The sequence below is a fragment of the Onychostoma macrolepis genome, chromosome 04 (assembly GCF_012432095.1).
Source record: "Onychostoma macrolepis isolate SWU-2019 chromosome 04, ASM1243209v1, whole genome shotgun sequence".
Classification (NCBI taxonomy): domain Eukaryota; kingdom Metazoa; phylum Chordata; class Actinopteri; order Cypriniformes; family Cyprinidae; genus Onychostoma; species Onychostoma macrolepis.
The window spans coordinates 14,909,672-14,929,081 of NC_081158.1; the positions used below are offsets into that span (position 1 = coordinate 14,909,672).

Sequence of the window (19,410 nt, forward strand, 5' to 3'; positions counted from 1 at the left end):
AGGGGCAGGGTGTACTGCCAACAGACTGAGACTGTTACAAAAGAACAGTGGTTAGAGGAAATGCAGAGAACCATTTCCAAAAAGTGTATATATTTTAATGTATATTGTATATAGCGTAAAAAGTTGTTTAAATAGAGTTCACCAGGTAATTCTTGTGTTGAATATTATTTCACTTATTTAATGTTTTATTGTTTATAAACATTATTTAACTTTTTAACATTTTATTTAACTTATTTCACATTTTATATAACATTTTTAATTTATTATTCATTACAGTTCTTTATTATTACTGTTTAATTATAATATTTGCTGCTCAATTATTATTGGTTCTTAGTTATCAATGATGGTTCTTATTATTATCAATGCTAAAAACAGTTTTTGCTGCTTAATATTTTGTGGAAACATTTTTTTTTTCAGAATTCTTTGGTGAATAGAAAGAAAAAAAATATTTTGTAACTTTATAAATGATTTTACTGTCACTTTTTATTATTTTATTTCACACACGTGCACACACACACACACACGCTCACACCAAACATTTGAATAGTAGTATATAAATGGCACAACTCTTTTCAACATTGATAACAATAAGAAATGTTTCCTGAGCAGCAAATCAACATATTAGAATGATTTCTGAAAGATTGTGTGACACTGGAGACTGAAGACAGTATGATGAAACTGATAAAATGATAGATGTATTTTAAATAAATGAATAAAAAAACAAGGGAAAAACACAACACAAATATTGAAGCAGACACAAAGGTTGCTACAAATTAGATACTACTAGTTTATTGACGCCTCTTCTCTCCTCATTGGAGTGTCTTTGTGGAACCAGGCAGACACATGTTGTTAATGTTTTAGCTGTATTTGTCCACTCAAGTGATGATGTAAATTCATATACAGCTCTGCACTGAACCTTCAAAGTCTCCGTTATAAATATATACACTGGAATAACTGGACACTGGACTTATATGTCTGCCATTGCTGCATTGTTCTTGATGTCTCCTAAAACAGTTTTCATGTTTTATTTTTACATTCAAACATCTATAATATACAAATGATCTTAAAAATGAAATAATTTTGTTTTATGGAATTTTCGTGATGCAAGAACATTTACAAGCCAATTACTAGTACAAGATCTCTCTGTTCAACACATCCTTCTGCAGGAGCGCTGGGGACACAGGAAGGAAGTGGGGTTGGGCTGTATTGAATGTTCATGGAGCAGAAAGTCATTGACATCTATTGTTTCAGCAAAAGTTCCAATTCACCGGCATTTATGACCTTAAAGCCTTTGATGGAGCATGTATACTGAAGAAACACATTTTTGGCTGATTTTTATGATAGTCTAGTAGAGTTTTGAGTATTTTAGGCAAAAGACTGCCATCAGAGAGACAACGTGCAACGTGTCTCCACTGGACTACCAAAAACAATGCTTCACTAGACGTTTGATTGAGGATATCCTTTAGAGACGGGATTGTTTTCCTTCACACTTTCCTGATTGTTGTGGGCTAATGAGTGAAAGTGAGCAGTTCCCACAGAGGTCCTCCAGACTGGATTTTCAGAAAAGTACTTTAAAAGAACTCTCTGGAATATATACTAAGGAACGATGTGCCTTTTTCAACTGGATTTCTGTGTATTGACTAAAAACATCTAAAAAAGAAAAGGAAAAAAAATAACAATGCTGAGAAAAGCCATTTATGTAGCTGTTTGGGTAGCATGTGGAATATTGGTAAGTTTTAATAAACATTTTTTTTAAAAATAGTAATATTTCTTGTAAAAACTTGATTTCAACTTACAAAAATACTTTTCTGTATCTGCACTTCTGTATGCTGTTTTATCAGTCCAGTAAAGGTGTTTCTAAATTAATTTTTTTCTCTTTTTTTTCTTTTTTTAATTATTTTTAGAGTACCGTGGTGGTAGACACACAGGAATGTAGCATTAAAGTTGTGAAGGCCATTTCTACCACAGACTCAATATGCATCACGCTGAATAATGAAGATGTGAAATGCCAATACACAGTTTCTGTCAGGGACAGACACAATGACTCAAAAGACTGTCATCAAGACCAGAAACATTTGACACATTTTGAGTGCAAAACTGAGAATTTAGATCCTGGAACGTGGCATCACCTGGATATAATATCAAAAGTGGATGAAAAACAACAGACTCAACACACTGTCTCCCTGCCAACTAGTAAGAATCCTGCTTTTTAATATTGAATTTTGTATTATTTGCATTGTGTTCAGTCTGATACATGTCAAATCAAGCATCACTACACTGTAAAAAGTGATGTTGTCTTAACTTAAAAAAATTGAGGAAACCCGCTGCCTTAAAATTATTAAGTATATAATAATTAAAAAAATAAGTTAAGTGAATTGTCAAGTTCACTTAACTTTTAATTATTATTTACTTAATTTTAAGGTAACAGGTTTCCTCAATTTTTTTAAGTTAAGTCAACTTATCACTTTTTACAGTGTACTGTTTCTCGCTGGATAAATCTCTAACAGTATTAAACTTGAGCATGTGTAATTCACAGCGTTTATTCTCCATACATGAATGATTCCCCAAATAACGTTAAGATGTTAGCTGTTATTTTACTTCGTGATAATACTTTTAAGTGGTGAGATGCCGTGAAACAAATACACAGCAATGTCGACTGTAAAAAAAATAGCTGTTATAACTTTTTTTGAAGCCTTCTTCATTGTAGTTTAGATTTCTAACATCATTATTATTGCACTTTTTTTGTCAACTGCCATTAAATTTGAACACTGACTCAAAATAATCTATGCTGTCAAAAAGTGATGGTATTTCATTAAAATTACTGTAAACAACAGCAGCAGCAATAATAATATAATAAATGGCAAGCTAAACACAAGCTGTCTCTTCAACATTTTTCTAATGCCCTATTTGGCTGGCACAAAAATGTGACCTCAGAGGGGTTAACTTACCATAATATAAACCACAAAGAATATTATTTACTCACAGTTAACAGTTCCAAAAATGCCGCCAAGTTATAAACAAGTGGTTATGCAATATTTATTTATTCACTCATTCATTTAATCAATATTTATATTGTTTGTTTGATGATAAATATTTAAATAAAAAAGATAAAATTTAACTAAAACATTCTGTGCTTGCAAAGATAATATGGCTGTATGATTTTAAAGTCATTTTGCGTCCATATTTGTTGTAATATTTTTATTTCATTAATACATTTGGTCACACTTTATATTAGGTGGCCTTAACTACTATGCACTTACATCAAAAAATAAGTACAATGTACTTATTGTGTTCATATTGTATTGCAAAACACTATTGCTGCTATTGAGGTGGGATACAGGTAAGGTTTGGTGGTATGGGTAGGTTTAAGGGTGGGTTAAGGTGTAAGGGATGGATCAACAGTGTAATTCTAAATGTAATTACAGAAATTAAATTACATATAGGTATTTTTAAAAATATAAGTACAATGTAAACACATGTATGTACACAATAAGTGCATTGTACCAAATTATTAATTTAAAATGTAAGTACATAGTAGTTAAGGCCACCTAATATAAAGTGGGACCATACATTTTATATAACTTTTAATTAAAACAATTGTTTAACTATAGAATATAAGACTGTGTGAAATATGTCATAGCCACAGGAGCCTTATAAAATGCAGTGATAATATTTTTGTAGGCCAATCTGGAAGTTTACATCACCCTGTTTTCCTCAAAAAAAAAAAAAAAAAAGTAGGATTTATTGGCTTTTGCAAGTATTGCAGAAAATAAGGTCTGTGACCAAAAAAAAAAAAAAGATTCTTACACATCATCCATTGATCATCCTGATAAACTTCAAAAATTGAAGATTACAATCTACAAGATTACAATATTGGCAGAAGTAAAAAGTTAAACATAGGCTATAAATTTTGGAGCAGGCAGAGAGAGTCTGCCAAAATGACTTGGTACATTTGTCTGCATTGACCCATTTGGGAAATTCAGAATATTCATAATATTAATACACTTTTGTGCTTCAAATCCTCTTTATGGGAATGAATTGAAAGAATATGAAAGAATTTGAAAAACACAGATTATGTAAATCTAGAGTTCTGTGTGCATGTCCAAATGGCCAAGTGTCAAAAGCTTCTCTAAATATGAGGAAAGGTTGGCTTGTACTGATAATGTGCTGTGTATATGCAACTGGGCTAAACTCCAAAACAGGAGTTTGACTGTGGGTCATTTCTTTCAGTCCGTTCTCCCCCTCCCATCCGGCTCATTGTTCTTTTGTTCTAATATATACAAAGACTCGTTAGCTCTCAGAGATCTGATTACAGTATGCTTATATAACATGTACAGTGGACCCCAAAAAGTATTTGGATATTTAGGTTACTTATGATTGCATTTGAGAACAAAGTATAAAAAAAGTGACTTGAAATCTCTAGCTGTAAATATGCATAAAAATATCATCACTCATATTAGAGGATCCTTCTGTACGGATTTCTGTGATTAAAACAAAAGACAATGTAGGGCCAGTTATTTTCATTTTGTATTTTAGTTATTGAATATTGCATTTTATTAGTTAGCTTGGATAATTAAAATGATCAAAAAATGTTAAATAAACAATAATGGGTCTCAAGGAGAAAAAGAGTGAAAAAAGTCATTAGAAGAGGTTGCCTAAATTTGACCTTCAACCTTAAAGGTTTCTTATCCTGTTTTCTCACAATACCCTTTCAGCAAAGCCTCATTAGGAAGAGCTTTCTTAAAAAAGCATAGATCAGCGCTATCATGTTTGCACATAGGCTGTTAGACATTCTGCTCCCTTCTGAGAATAATTCACAGCAGGACACATTGTGTCCACACCTTTTTGTTTCTGTGTAAGAGTTCTCACACTACCATAAGGATTGTTATGATACCGTCTGTCAGAAGCTACAAAACCAAAGAGATCACTGCTTATTGCTTAAATTTAAATGTATCTTATATACACACAACTAAAAAAAAATTAAATTACATATATACATATATATATATACACACATATAAATATATAGCATTATTATTTTTTTAATATTCCACACTGTTGATAGGATTTCTATATGTCTTTTGGTTAGGACCTTCAGCAGTGGAAAATCTTTGGGTTGCTGGAGATACAAACAGCTTGGAAGTTTCATGGCATCCTGGTCCAGGCAAAACAGAGCGATATTGGATCATGCTTATAGACAGCAGTGGTATGGGTTTGATCTGGAATGAAACAATTGTTAGCACGGCCACCTCGTACACAATAAAAGGGCTGGTTCCTGGACGACTCTACAATATCACTCTCATTACAAAGGTTGGAGACCTACAGAATTCAGTGTCTAGACGAGCACAAACAGGTATTTTGCATTGCATCATCAAGTGATAATTGAAATAAATGAACAGATTTGACAATACAGACACTAAAATGTCGCTTCTTTCAGCACTCTTTTATAAATGTGTGTGTTTGTGGCTGTGATCATATATCTGTGCCTGTATGATTTCCTCTGCTATATTTTAGGCAGACATGTTAACACCCTTTCCTGTTTTGAGCGCTGAAAGGTCACCTTTGTCTCCTTGTGTTATGTCAAGTTACGTCATGCTGTCTCAATCATAAAACATTGATTATGAATTCCTACATTCATTGAATTTTTTTGCCGTTTTGTTTGATTGGCTATGTTCATTATCGCTCTTTGAGATCTTGACAGCAAATTCTCACATACTTAACTTGATTACATTCCGTTTATTTGGCTTATCAAATCACTCTGAAGCCACTTTGACACAATCTGTTTGTATACAGTGCTATAGATCTAATGTGGTCAGGTTCAGTTATTCAACATATTTTTGAGTTGAATAAAACCAAATATATGCCTGTTAATGTCGCTCAAATGCTCAGTCAACACAACCAGCAACTGATACCATGAATAACGTACTCCACACAAGAAGTTAACAAAAGGAATATTTTACACACTCCTACACAAAAGTAAAAATCGCACACAACACAACATCTCAGGGAGCACATACACAACACCATTTTCAACTAAAAATGGAAAACATTTTGGCCATTTATTTACACATCAGTGGTATTTTGGGGGCCAGAAAATGCAACCTTTTGAATGCAAAGTGCACGCTTTTGAAAATGATACCGTTATTTTCTCTTTGTATTGTGGAAAAATGCTATACAAATAAACATGAATTGAACTGATTTATTAACTTCATTTTTTATATATATGTATATATATATTTTTTTTTATGTCCTTAGTCACCTTTGTCAGTACTTTAAAGTCAAAATGAAACAGTGTCACATTCCATTTTATTTCTGTAATGTGATGTTTTTCCAAGAAGAATAGGATATTAAAAACGGCGGGCTTCATTTTATCCAGCAATTGTCTGGAAAAAATTGGGTATTATATACCATATAGCAGAGAATGTTATATTACATTTTGATGAAACATTATGAAGATAAAACATTTCTCTCTCTCTCTCTCTCTCTCTCTCTCTGACTTTAAACATAGACATTATAACATTTTTAGCAAGAAATGTAGCTGACCTCCCCCTCTCCCTTTACAGTACCAGCTGCTGTTTCTAACCTCAGAGTGGAGAACAATGTCAACCAGAAAACCCTCAGAGTTATGTGGGATAAAGCCTCTGGTGATGTGGACAGTTACCTTGTTAATCTGACATTACCTGGTTCAAACTCTATTGAGAAAGCCATGTCCCCTAATAATACAGATGTAGTGTTTGACAGTCTGAGTCCTGGAAAGACCTACCAGGTGTCAGTCAGCACCAGGAGTGGAACACTTTCTAATAAGACATGGATCACAGTAAAAACTGGTAAGTACAAGTTACTTAAGAACTTATTATGAGTGCACTTTTATGCTGTAAGTGCTCTAAGACACATTTGTTTTCAATAGTGACTTATTAATTCATAAATATAAGTACATTTTGGGGAAAACGCATTCCGTCAGATTTCTTAATGTTGATTCTCATGTGGTCAAATGCATTCTAAGACCACCTACTAACCTAATGCGTAATCATTGTGAGATATGTTGTTTGGAACTGCACTAGTCAGACTAGTTTGGAGAACAAAAAGAATCCTGCCTCTGTTGTGGCCTTGTGCTATCAGCAAAAACAAAAGCTGCTGCACTCTTTTTCTGCCACCTCCTTTCAGTTGTGTGAGCGATTTTCCTCTGTTACATCAATATGTAAAGATATACTTTAAGTGAAATCGAAGAACAAACTGATTTGACGTCATTTCAGACAAAATCAGGCCAAAACAAAGTTAGTTTTGAGTTTGTTTCAGGAGTTCAAAACAGGCTTCCTTATCCACATCAGATGCTTTTGATTAGATGCTTTCTTAACTGCTATTTTCTCACCACTGAGAGACACATGTGACGCATTTAGAAGACTATTAAACACTGGCCTCAGTGGCTTTTTACAAGATGTAATATAAGTCTCAGGTGTCCCTAGAATGTGTCTGTGAAGTTTCAGCTCAAAATACCCAAAAGATAATTTATTATTCCATGCTGTAAAAGTCTGTTTTGGGGTGAAAGCAAAAACATATGGTAAATATAAAAAATACGTTTTTCTCAGAGCACTCAGAGCAAAACACTGCCAAAAACACACAAGATTCAATTAACACCGTAGGTTATGTGTAACATCTGTGTATTATATTGACAGGAGCCTAATATGGTACCTGTTGCTGTCTATTTAATATGAATTTAAAAAAAAGGAAAAATCAATCAGCTCTTTTGACTGAATAACTTAGTAGTTTCAATAAGAATCAACTTCTAGAATGCTGCTGTTAAATTGAATTATTTAAATTGAATTAATTATTTTTTACTTAATACTTTTAATTGATTGTTTCTACTATTTGAATTTAACATTGGGCCTCGTTCATGAAACTAGCCTAAATATATTATAATAAATTCTGAGTAATTTGCACGTAAAACAGACCTTCCCGAAAACTCTCCTTCGAATTCACAAATGCCTCGTAAACGTCCGATTTGATAGTTAAGCATATGTATGTTAATGAATTACAATCATTCGTAAATAGGGTGCTCGTGCACGCTCATTCACAATTAGCATAATCCCCGCCTATGAATATTCTGGTCTACTTTCTCAGGTTTGGCTCCAGTATATTGCATAAATGCAAAAAAGACTAATAGGCCATATGCCTAAAAATAAATGTTCAATAACGTGTGTGCACCAAAGAGTTTTTAGCCAGCTGAAAAAATGTCAGGCGCTCTTCTTAAAACGACTAGCTGGTAGCACTTGAGAATGCTTTGGTGGCACAGCGTTTTACGCTTTAGTTGCTTATGATTTGGAATATCCACAGCAGTAACATATTACTAGTATCTAATTTTTAAGAATTTTACTAAATATAAAAAAGCAGTAACCAGTAATATTGACTTCTCCATTGTTGTAGGCAGAAGGATGGTTGGTTGGTATTTGTCCTGCCCCTCCTCTATTTGGGGTAAATGGGTAAATAGTGAGAGTGACGAGCGCCGAGATTTACACTTATCAACTTATCAAAAAAAAAAAAAAAACATTCCGAAGAGGGCAAGGGCAAATTAACTTTTTACGCACCATTTACACGTGGTACGGAGCAGGTGTACATTTCTTTCGTACCAACTACCATTTTGAAAATACGAACATTTTCATAAATTCAAAAGTTTACATCAGAACGGCTTTACGAGCGATTTACACAAAAATTCGTTCTGCTCGTGTTTCATGAATGAGGCCCATTGTGTTTTCCCTATTAGAACCAGGAAAGGTGTCAGATCTGGTGATGGAGAACCTGCCTGATCGTGGCGCACTAAAGATCACTTGGACGCCCCCTTCCGGAGAATGGGAGCACATCCGTGTGGTGCTTTCAAATGGAAGTGAAATCCTTGCTAACCAAACTGTGGACAGAATGGCAAAGGAAATACTCTTATCATGGTTAAATCTGCAGCCTGGCAGAGTGTACAGCATGGCGGTCAGTGTAGAGAATGGAGGCCTGGCTAATACAGTCTATTACGAGGAAGAAATAGGTAACCATGTGTTAATACTCTGAATTGGACGTTCTCAACTCCAGTCTTGGGGTGCCATCACATTTTGTGTCTTCCTTATTTAACGCAGCTGATTCAGATCATTGGCTTCTTAAGAGAGCTCCATGGACTGAACTACGTGTGTCAGATAAGCAGATGTGCAGAGCAGTGGTTCCTCAGGAATGTAGTTGTGAATTGCTGCTCTAAATAACTATAAATAATCTAAAGTTCATTGAAGACACATTTTACCTGTTTTTGAAATAGTTCTCTATTCATTATAATTCATTTTAAAATGACTATACTTGTGTACAAGCCTTTAAAAGTGCCTGTGCCTGAATTTCAGGACGACTTTTTTCTAATCAATTTTAATTTGACACTGGGTATCACAAGAATATTTGTGGCAAGAGCTCTTTTCAGTCTGCTGTGTTCTGTTTATCCTGATTATTTTCTTTTATTCACATTTCAAATATGAAAAAGACAACAGACACTGCATTCTTGTAATCTGTTCTCCAGTTTAATCTCTGTCTGACTCCCATTTCAAGTGTTGGAGTCTCCACTAATTAGCTGATGAGTTGAATCAGGTGTGTTTAATTAAGGAGTGTTATTGGTACTCCAACCCTGCGTCCCAATGTGCATACTATCCACCCTATCTGCCCTAAATAGTATTGAAAATTACTAATGTCACATAGAATTTAGGATGGATAGTATGCACATTGGGACGCAGGCCAAGAATGTGGTGGGAACCACTGATATATATTATGAATAGTTCACTGAAATGCAATGAGAATCTTTCATTTTTCTTCCCAAATACTCACTTGTGTTTCTTTCCCAGATTGTTTTCACATTTTCTCCATGTAGTCCCTAGCAGTTTTAGGAATGTTTCTAAAGCATGGAAATAAAATATTTGTTTACTGTCAAAATGATGAAAAGCATTTGTTGCAGTTAATGACAGAATATTTTTGATTAACACTACATGCACATATATTCCATAATATAGACAGTTATTACTGTAGTACGGTCTTAAAAAAAGGGACTAAAGAGAGGTTTTCACAGCGATGCCATAGAAAGACAATTGACCATGCACGGAGCGCTCTTTAGAACGTCCGCATAAAAATAAGCCAGCTCTTAAACTTCCGGTAAAGCTGATTTAATGTTGTGGTTTATATAGGTAGAGACTCTTGAGACCCCTACAGAAACCTCTCCTGCCTCGTTCTTGTCAGAAATCGAGAAAAAATTTAATAATTGCAACACGGTAAAGAATGATAGCATGATGCCATTAACATACAGTTTCATGTTATTTAACAACACATAATTTTATATGCCGAGCCTGGTAATCCCAGGCGAGTACCTAGACACGTAACTGTACATTAAAATGCTGACAACTAAACACTATTGTAACTGTTTAGGCTAACATTAGGTAGCTAGAGATGCTATCTCCCAAATGACATCATAATGGTATTATTGATAATCAACAACTTACCTTCATAGTCATGAACACATTTTAAACACTTATAATATTTGCCTTCTCTATGGCTGTGCAGTAAAATTCACTTTATAGATATACTTTTCATTCATGAAGATGACAAAAATGTGTCTCCTAGCGAAAAGCAAAGACTTTTAAGATGAAAATGATATTAAATTATCATTATAACTACTAGATGGCAGCAGAGGATCACTCATTAGCTCAGCTGCCATTTCAACTCCAAATGTGTGTACTTTTATTGTACTGAAGTATAAAGCATAGCAAGTGCAGGAATCACAAAGTCTCATGTCATTTAATAAATAAATAAATATGCCCCGACACCAACAGCGAATAAGGGAGAATTATTTAAATACTTAACTAGTTAACTACAAATGAGTTAACTACAAATGAGTTCATTATTAATGGTATAACAATTAAATAATGTATTAAATATTTTGAAATATTTTTGGATTTAATTTAGTAACTACATTTTTTAAGTTTTATGTTTAACTGTAAAAGCTGCTAAATATATTCAGTCAACACAGACTTGTAGTTTTGCTACTCTAAATTTAGTCTGAATCACTTAATTCTCAGCTATATTTTGACATTGGCTTGTCTTCCATTATCAATCACTATGTTTACATGGACATCAATACTCTGATTTTAATACGATTAAGACAATACTCTGATTAAGAGTCTAGCATGTAAACAGAGATTTTTGATGACCTTAATCCGTCTAAAGTCATAATCGAAGTAAACGCAAATCGAATTAAGACATGTGGAGTATTCCTATTTTAGTCGCATTATTGAAGTGCAGTACAGACATGTAAACACTTTAATCAAACTATTACCGTCGTGTGGGACTTTTCGCAGCATTTTGCGACAGAATACACACACGGCAGCGGTCAACCGTTTGACGGCAAATAAAAGAGCTTCAACACCTCCGTCGTCTGTATGCACGTACAAATAATTAACTGGACTTGAAGCTTTCATAAAATAAAAAATGAAACACCCAAAACTGTATTTGGCATCATCACAAAGACAAACTATATGTTTATACGTGAAATTCTGGAGGGGACGTCGGATAGCGTCGCGTGGTGACGTAATGAGGCATGCCATTAATCCATCTATGTACTACAACATGTAAAACGGGAACATGAAAGGATTATTCTAAAAGAAACTCATGTAAACACCTTAATCATAATATTGTCTTATTCAGAATAAGGTAAATAATTAGATTACTGATGTCCATGTAAACGTAGTCACTGTCAATCATAGTAATGAGTTGCTGAACAATTTAGCAGATTTAACTGCGTAATATTTAACACCCACGTTTTCATTACCATTGTCAGTAGCATGTTAACATGATTTTTCTGTGAAAACAACACTCACTAACCTTTTCTGGGTAAAGTTATATTCAATTTTACAATTTTGTCTCCATGACAACATAAATTAACCTTAAAATTAAGTGGTTTATAACATAACCTTCACTATTTTTGCTGTATTTCCCCCAAAAAATGCCCTCTAACCAAATTTTTTTTAAATAATACTGTTGTATTTTGTTCCTAACACAACATTATTTCAAACTGTAGATGGGGTTTTGTAACATATTTCTTTTGGTACTGGTCTATTTCTTTTCAGGTCTTCTGCCAGTATCTCAATTGCACATCCGTCACTCAGATGAGACCTCCCTAAGCGCTCTGTGGACTCACCCCTCTGGCTCATCATCCCGCGATGGCTACATCGTACAGCTTTTTCAAAGCAACACATCTACAGCTATTCAGACACGAACCTTGAGTCGTGACATGAGAGAGTGCACGTTTAATGTCCTCACGCCTGGTCGCCTGTACGACATTACTGTAACCACTTCCACAAAGAACCTGCGTAGTTCTGCTACAGTAAAGGGAAGAACATGTAAGCCAATATTGCCATTTTCTAATAAAAATTACTCAGTGTTCCTCATATAACACTAGAAAGTAATAACCGTTACTGTCTAAAAGTCAACACCAATTAAACAATTAACAGCAACATTTGTAATTTGAACTTTAAAAAAATCAATGCATTAACTAATATTAACAAATAGAATTGTGTTAAATTATTATATGAAATTACATGTTTAAAGAATCTGATTGTAATCAAATTATGTGTTCTCAGTGCCTTTAAAGGTGAATCACCTGAAACTAAGTAACAAGGGAAAATCAGATAGTCTGAATGCAAGCTGGGAGAAACCATCTGGAGATCTGGATTTCTACAACTTAGTTCTGTTATGGATCGGACAGACGGTGCACAACGTTTCTGTTTCAGCAAACACAACCTCCACCCTGCTTCCCTTCCTCAGACCCGGTGCTTTACACAAATTATTACTTACCACTGTCAGTGGATCACAGACTTCCAAACTCGCTGAGGCCGAATGCCGTACAGGTAACATTAACCCAGATGAAATAAGTGTTTAACAAAATCATGGTATGCACTTTCCATTGTTATTATGCTCTCTTACTCTCTTGCTATGCAGGACTTCATGTCTTCCTAGCTATTGCCATGTTATTTTAAGCCTATACTGTATTATATAGATATTCCAATGCATTCATAAAAATATAATATATAATTTGTTGCATGTTATCATAAATAATTGTTTCGACGTTATATTATAATCCTAAACTTTGAAGACCTAAATGTATTAACCCACGGGACAAAAACATGTATATGTATGTATGTATATATATTATTTCAGATTGTGTAAAATATTCTATTAATAAACTAATATAGATCTTATATTTCCCCGTAACTATTTTCCCACAGATTAAATTCACAACAGAAATGCAAAACAATTTGCAGGTCAATACAAAGGGGATTTATGGAATTTCAGGAAGCTCTGCATAAAAGGAGCGGGTCATATTAAACACATCCTGTCAGGCTCAAATGCTCATTCTATTTTCAGCCAGTGTTTAATGAACTCTTGTGAAGTTGACCAAACAATGGAGGATAGTTACACATTATACAGCAGCTAGACACCATATATAGACACATTCAGCCAAAGCCTTCTAATTGATTAAGCATATAATGCATCATTTTTAATGTTACAATATTTTCTCATTTTCTGATTTAACACATAGAGTCAGCTATAAATAAGTAATAGTAAGTTGATTTCTCTAAAAGTGTGACATTCTACAGTGGTGTGAAATTTTTTTTTTTGCCCCCTTCCTGTTTTTTTTTTTTTTGCATATTTGTCACACTTGAATGATTCAGATCATCAAACAAATTTTAATAGTACACAAAGATAACCCAAGTAAATAGAAAATGCAGTAAATAATGAAATAATGATTTCATTTATTAAGGGAAAAAAGCTGTCCAAACCTGCCTGGCCCTACATGAAAAAGTAATTGCCCCCTAAATTTAATAACTGGTTGTGCCACCCTTTGCAGCAACAACTGCAATCAAGCTTTTGCGATAATTGGCAATGAGTCTTTCACATTACTGTGGAGGAATTTTGGCCCACTCTTCTTTGCAGAATTGTTTTAATTCAGCCACATTGGAAGGTTTTCAAGCATGAAAGGTCATGCCACAGCATCTCAATCGGATTTAAGCTCGGACTTTGACTTGGCCACTCCAAAACCTTAATTTTGTTTTTCTTGAGTCATTCAGAGGTGGACTTGCTGCTGTGTTTGGAATCATTGTCCTGCTGAATAATCCAAGTGCACTTGAGCTTGAGGTCACAAACTGACAGCCGGACATTCTCCTTCAGGATTTTCTGATAGAGTGCAGAATTCATGGTTCCATCAATTATGGAAAGTCGTCCAGGTTCTGAAGCTGCAAAACAGCCCCAGACCATCACACTACCACCACCATGTTTGACTGTTTCTGGTATGATGTTCTTCTTATGAAATGCTGTGTTGGTTTTATGCCAGATGTAACAGGACATGCACCTTCCAAAAAGTTCAACTTTTGTCTCATCAGTCCACAGAATATTTGCCCAAATGTCTTTGGGATAATCAAGATATTTTTTGGCAAATGTGAGACGAGCTTTTGTGTTCTTTTTGGTCAGCATTGGCTTTTGCCTTGGAACTCTCCCATGGATGCTGTTTTTGCACAGTCTTATTATTGTTGAATCATGAACACTGACCTTAATTGAGGCAAGTGAGGCCTGCAGTTCTTTAAATGTTGTTCTGGGTTCTTTTATGACCTCCTGGATGAGTCGTCTTTGTGCTCTTGGAGTAATTTTGGTAGGCCGGCCACTCCTGGGCAGGTTCACTACTGTTCCAAGTTTTCTCCATTTGTGGATAATGGCTCTGACCATGGTTCGCTGGAGTCCCAAAGCCTTAGAAATGGCTTTATAACCCTTTCCAGACTGATACATGTCAACTATTTTGTTTCTCATCTGTTCTTGAATTTCTTTAGATCGTGGCATGATGTGTTTCTCTGATTATGGCATGCTTCACTTTGTCAGACAGGTTCTATTTAAGTGATTTCTTGATTCAACAGGTCTGGCAGTAATCAGGCCTGGATTTAGCTAGTGAAATTTAACTCAGCTTTCTAAAATAATGTGGTTAATTACAGTTCTTTCATGATTTAACAGGAGGGGGCAATTAATTTTTCACGTAAAGCCAGGTAGGTTTGGACAGCTTTTTTCCCTTGATAAATTAAATTATCATTTAAAAACTGCATTTTGTATTTACTTGCATTATCACAGCACTGTATGTGTGGCAATAGGATGCAGAAACAAAACATTGAACTTTCTGTTTGAAAAAGAAAATAAATTCTGAGAAGTTTAAGCATTTCAAACAGCATTGAGCACCTTTATTTGACTAACCTAATGATTATTATTATTCTTGACATACTGTAACCTTCTCTCTTTTGTTTTTAGTGCCCGCTGCTGTTTCTGACATTACCGTAACTAACAGTGGTCCAGGTTTTCTGAATGTTTCATGGAAGGCAGCAGAAGGAGATGTGGACAATTACATGGTGATGCTAAAGGACCAGGAGAAAATCATACACACTCTTGCTGCATCTAAAGCAACCACAGAGTGTGTGTTCAGGAGTCTGGTTTCTGGCCGACTGTACACCATCTCCATTACCACACACAGCGGCAGTTACAGAAACCAAACACTTGTACAGGAGAGAACACGTAAGCAATAATAGTAGCATCATCTGTATAGTTCTTAAATTTCAGAAATTTCATAGCAAAATCAAAAGGAAAAATTCTGCATTTTTTTTCATATCACTGTTTTCCATTAAATCATTACAGTGATGAAATAAATCAATAAAATTATTTTGTTCTTGGTGTACTTTTATAATTCAACTAATATATTTTTCTTCTACATTTCAATATTACCTTTACACTAGGCTACTACGAACTGAAGGGACATTAATTGTCTTATTACAGTAAAGTATACTGTCCTTAAGTACTTAAAGTATTTTATTTTAGGGCACTTGATAAGTTTTTTGTTTTTGGGAGGTTTCCATATTTTTTCCCCAATGATTAAAGTATAATGCAAATTTTTAATGTTACATTATATTCACAATAATTTGAGAATAATAAACCTGCACTATTTCCTCTTTCAGAGCCGTCCACAGTCCAAAACCCCACCGCCATCCACTCAGCCAGAGATGACTTTCTAAAGGTTTACTGGAATCATGCATCTGGGGATTATGACTATTACGAAGTGGCGATCGCGTATAACAGCACACATCTTCAAAGTCAGAGGCTCAGTAGGACACAAAGTGAATGTGAGTTCAATGATCTGATTCCAGGACGTCTCTACACTGTGACCATCAGCACCTGGAGTGGCCAGTACAACTCGACTGTCTCTATACATGGTCGAACATGTGAGTGACATCATGTTTTAGCATCTGTTTTTCCTATTATCAAGGGGCATGCACTGATATTGTGACAATCTCTCATTAAAAATAAATATTAAAGGGGTGGTTGATTGCGATTTCATTTTTTAACGTTAGTGTGTAGTGTTGCTGTTTGAGCATAAACAATATCTGCAAAGTTACTACGCTGAAAGTTCAATGCAAACGGAGATATCGTCTTTTAAAATTATGGCAGTTTAACACCTACAAAAACGGCTCGTAGGGACTACAACAAGCTACTTCCTGGGTTTATGATATCACAAACCCTGATAAACCACGCCCCCAGGACCATGCAACAAAGCAACAGGGCCATGCTGCGCTGTTTTAGAGAAGAGGAAGAGTTGTTGCCATGCCGTCAAAACTAGGGGTGCATAAAAAAATCTATTCATACAGTATATGAATCGCGATTCTGTCTTCTAATGATTCTAATGGATTCACAAGTTTCAAAATCAATGTTCTAAAGTAGCAGTTCTTAATCCTGTTCCTCGCGTCCCTGCTCTGCATCTCTCTCTCTCTTTCTCTCTCATTCAGATCATCAGCTCAGCTCCAACAATGAACTGTTCCAATTATACAGACAGATATTTTTCACATAGCTATGAGAAGCATTAAATATGGACACGCATGCAGTTGCCATGCTGTATTAAAGCTTTAATCAGGATAAAACCGTATATTAAAAGCTAACATAAGAATTAGCATTTACAAATAACAGCATATCTAAGAGCTGTGCTTGCACAGGTTCTGCACGATCCTCTTCACTAATATCCTCTGCGTCTCAAACTATTTTGTTTATAAACAATATTGACGATGGCATTTTTTACAATACAACGCTGGAGCACATGCACTGAGGTGAGGGGCATTTAGATATTTAGACGCAAACTAGATGATTAGCAAACACATTGGCCAGCTAACCAATCTGAGCCCATTGCGTATTTCTGAGAGAGGGCTTCAAAAAACAGGAAATCATCGGAGAGTTTAAAGGGGAAGGGACAGAGCGGTGTAGAATAAAGGTAAATCATGTGAAAAATAATGCGATTTTTTAAAAACAAAGTGCGAATGCAACCCTTTAAATGGTACTGGGAAATAGTTTGCGCAAAATCGTCCCAGTATTTTAGTACTGTACTTTTAGTTCTGGAACTAAAGCAGTGCGAAAGGCCCTTAGAATCAATTGCAAAGCAAATTGAGCTCCTCTTGGTCCACCTGTCTGAAAGGGAGGAGATAAAACAATAGAGCGTGCTACATTGGTAGGCACCTTAGGCACATTACCTTGTCTAGGGTGAAGAAGAGCTTTCACCATCCCAGGAGTAAACTCTAGGCAGGAAGAGGCAACAGACAGGGCCTGCAGATCTCCTACCCTTTTTAGAGAAGTGACTGCAAGGAAGAATGCCATCTTGAGAGTCAGAAATTTCTCTGAAGCTGACACAATAGGCTTGAAGGGTGCCATAAATAAACCCACCAAAACAATGGCCAAATTCAACCCCAGAACTCTTGAATGAATTGCAGGCCTTAGCCACATCTTTCTAGTAGGAAACAAGAGAATAGAGGGTGTCTCCCCAATGAATCATCACTTAAAGATGCCTGTCATGTAAACCTTTAAAGTGGAGGGGATATCCCAGCAGAAAAGTGATCTTGAAGGAACTCCAACACCAAACCAATCAGGCAGTTAACTGGGTCCAACTGGTGTTCTCTGAATGAATGAATGAATGAATGAATGAAAAGTAAAAAGTCATTGTAATTTCTTTTTTAATTATTATTATTTTAAGTTCTCCGCTGGATATTTATCCTTTGATGCTAATATGAGAACGTGGGTACATTGCATACATCCTCTTTATGTATATTTCTTGTTCTTGTTGTGCATTTAAATAAAATTAAGGAAAATATATATGTGTAAATATCAAAGACATTTTGATTTTCCATTTCATAAATTTTTTTCTTTTTTTTCAATTTCTAGTATGAGTAAAAATTTAATCAGTGGACTACAATAAAAATCATATTTCACCCTTGTGTATTTCAGTTCCGGGTGCTGTGGGTAATTTGTCCCTAACAGAGTATGGAACCAGTTTTCTGAGGGTGAACTGGACGTCTGCTCCAGGAGATGTCGATAACTATGAGGTTCAGATTCTCTTCAATGACACACAGGTGTCACCAGCTGTGAATCTGAACAGTACAGTTAGGGAACACCTTTTCTCTGCGCTCACACCTGGTCGGCTCTACAAGATTGTGCTGTCTACTCACAGCGGGTCATACCAGCGTGCAGAGATCCTTGAGGGCCGCACAGGTAAGGTTTTACAATGGAAAGATTTTTATTGTTCATGTATGATAATAATCGTGTTGCTGAGGAAAAGTACTTGATAATAACTTCGTGAATTTGTAAATTTGTCAATAATTATTTTGCTCCAAAATCAAAAGAAAAGAATGAGAAATTAAATTTCCCATAAAAAAAAAATAAATAAATAACAAAATTAGTTTTGCATTGGCATTCAGACATAATTTTTATGGATTCAAGTATATATATATATATATATATATATATAGACATTATATTAATATTGTTAATATTGCAATAAATGTATGTTGATCTAAATAATCGCAATGCAGTAATTTGTCTCTGTAATACAGTAAAAAAAGGTGTTTTACTAATGATGATATTATACAGTATTATAATAATGGTCTTATACATTACAGTAAGGAGAATATAGAGGAAATTTGTGTGATTTTTACGAAAAAGTTGAAAATAAATAAATAAAACATAAGATGAAAACTGCAATCGTCTTTTCTCCGCTATTCATCCAAGTGAAATGGCTTCTTGAGTAAGAAATAACTATAATAGTGTTGCAAATATTGCAGACTATTATTCTTAATAAATCGAGAGAAGCAGAAATCATTACCACAATTAAAATTAATTGTGCAGCCCTGTCTCAACAGAACCAACACTGAACTGACTTGAACGGAGTAATGACATATTATCTATTAAAGACAATATACTGTATACTGTTAAATATACAGTTTTCAAAGAAATAATTTTTATTTTGACTTTGGAGCTAAATGCAGAGCAAAAAACAACCTGGGTATA

General features: G+C 34.8%; 1 protein-coding gene across 3 annotated transcripts in view; it reads left to right on the top strand.

The window, feature by feature from the left end:
• Window positions 1–1,214: 1,214 nt before the first annotated feature.
• The window catches only part of ptprb (protein tyrosine phosphatase receptor type b), a 40,989-nt gene continuing 22,793 nt past the window's right edge, over window positions 1,215–19,410 (top strand). Inside the window, exons 1-10 of one of the 3 annotated variants that reach the window (XR_009270634.1) lie at window positions 1,215–1,729; window positions 1,905–2,193; window positions 5,090–5,353; window positions 6,564–6,827; window positions 8,759–9,028; window positions 12,129–12,401; window positions 12,642–12,908; window positions 15,349–15,609; window positions 16,047–16,310; window positions 18,352–18,615. Coding sequence is in view for 2 of the 3 variants with exons in the window: in XM_058772641.1 (XP_058628624.1) it covers window positions 1,679–1,729; window positions 1,905–2,193; window positions 5,090–5,353; window positions 6,564–6,827; window positions 8,759–9,028; window positions 12,129–12,401; window positions 12,642–12,908; window positions 15,349–15,609; window positions 16,047–16,310; window positions 18,352–18,615 (2,467 nt within the window). In the remaining variant the exon portion in view is untranslated. The remainder of the gene's footprint in view (window positions 1,730–1,904; window positions 2,194–5,089; window positions 5,354–6,563; window positions 6,828–8,758; window positions 9,029–12,128; window positions 12,402–12,641; window positions 12,909–15,348; window positions 15,610–16,046; window positions 16,311–18,351; window positions 18,616–19,410) is intronic. The other 2 variants (XM_058772641.1, XM_058772640.1) reach the window with 2 other exon arrangements.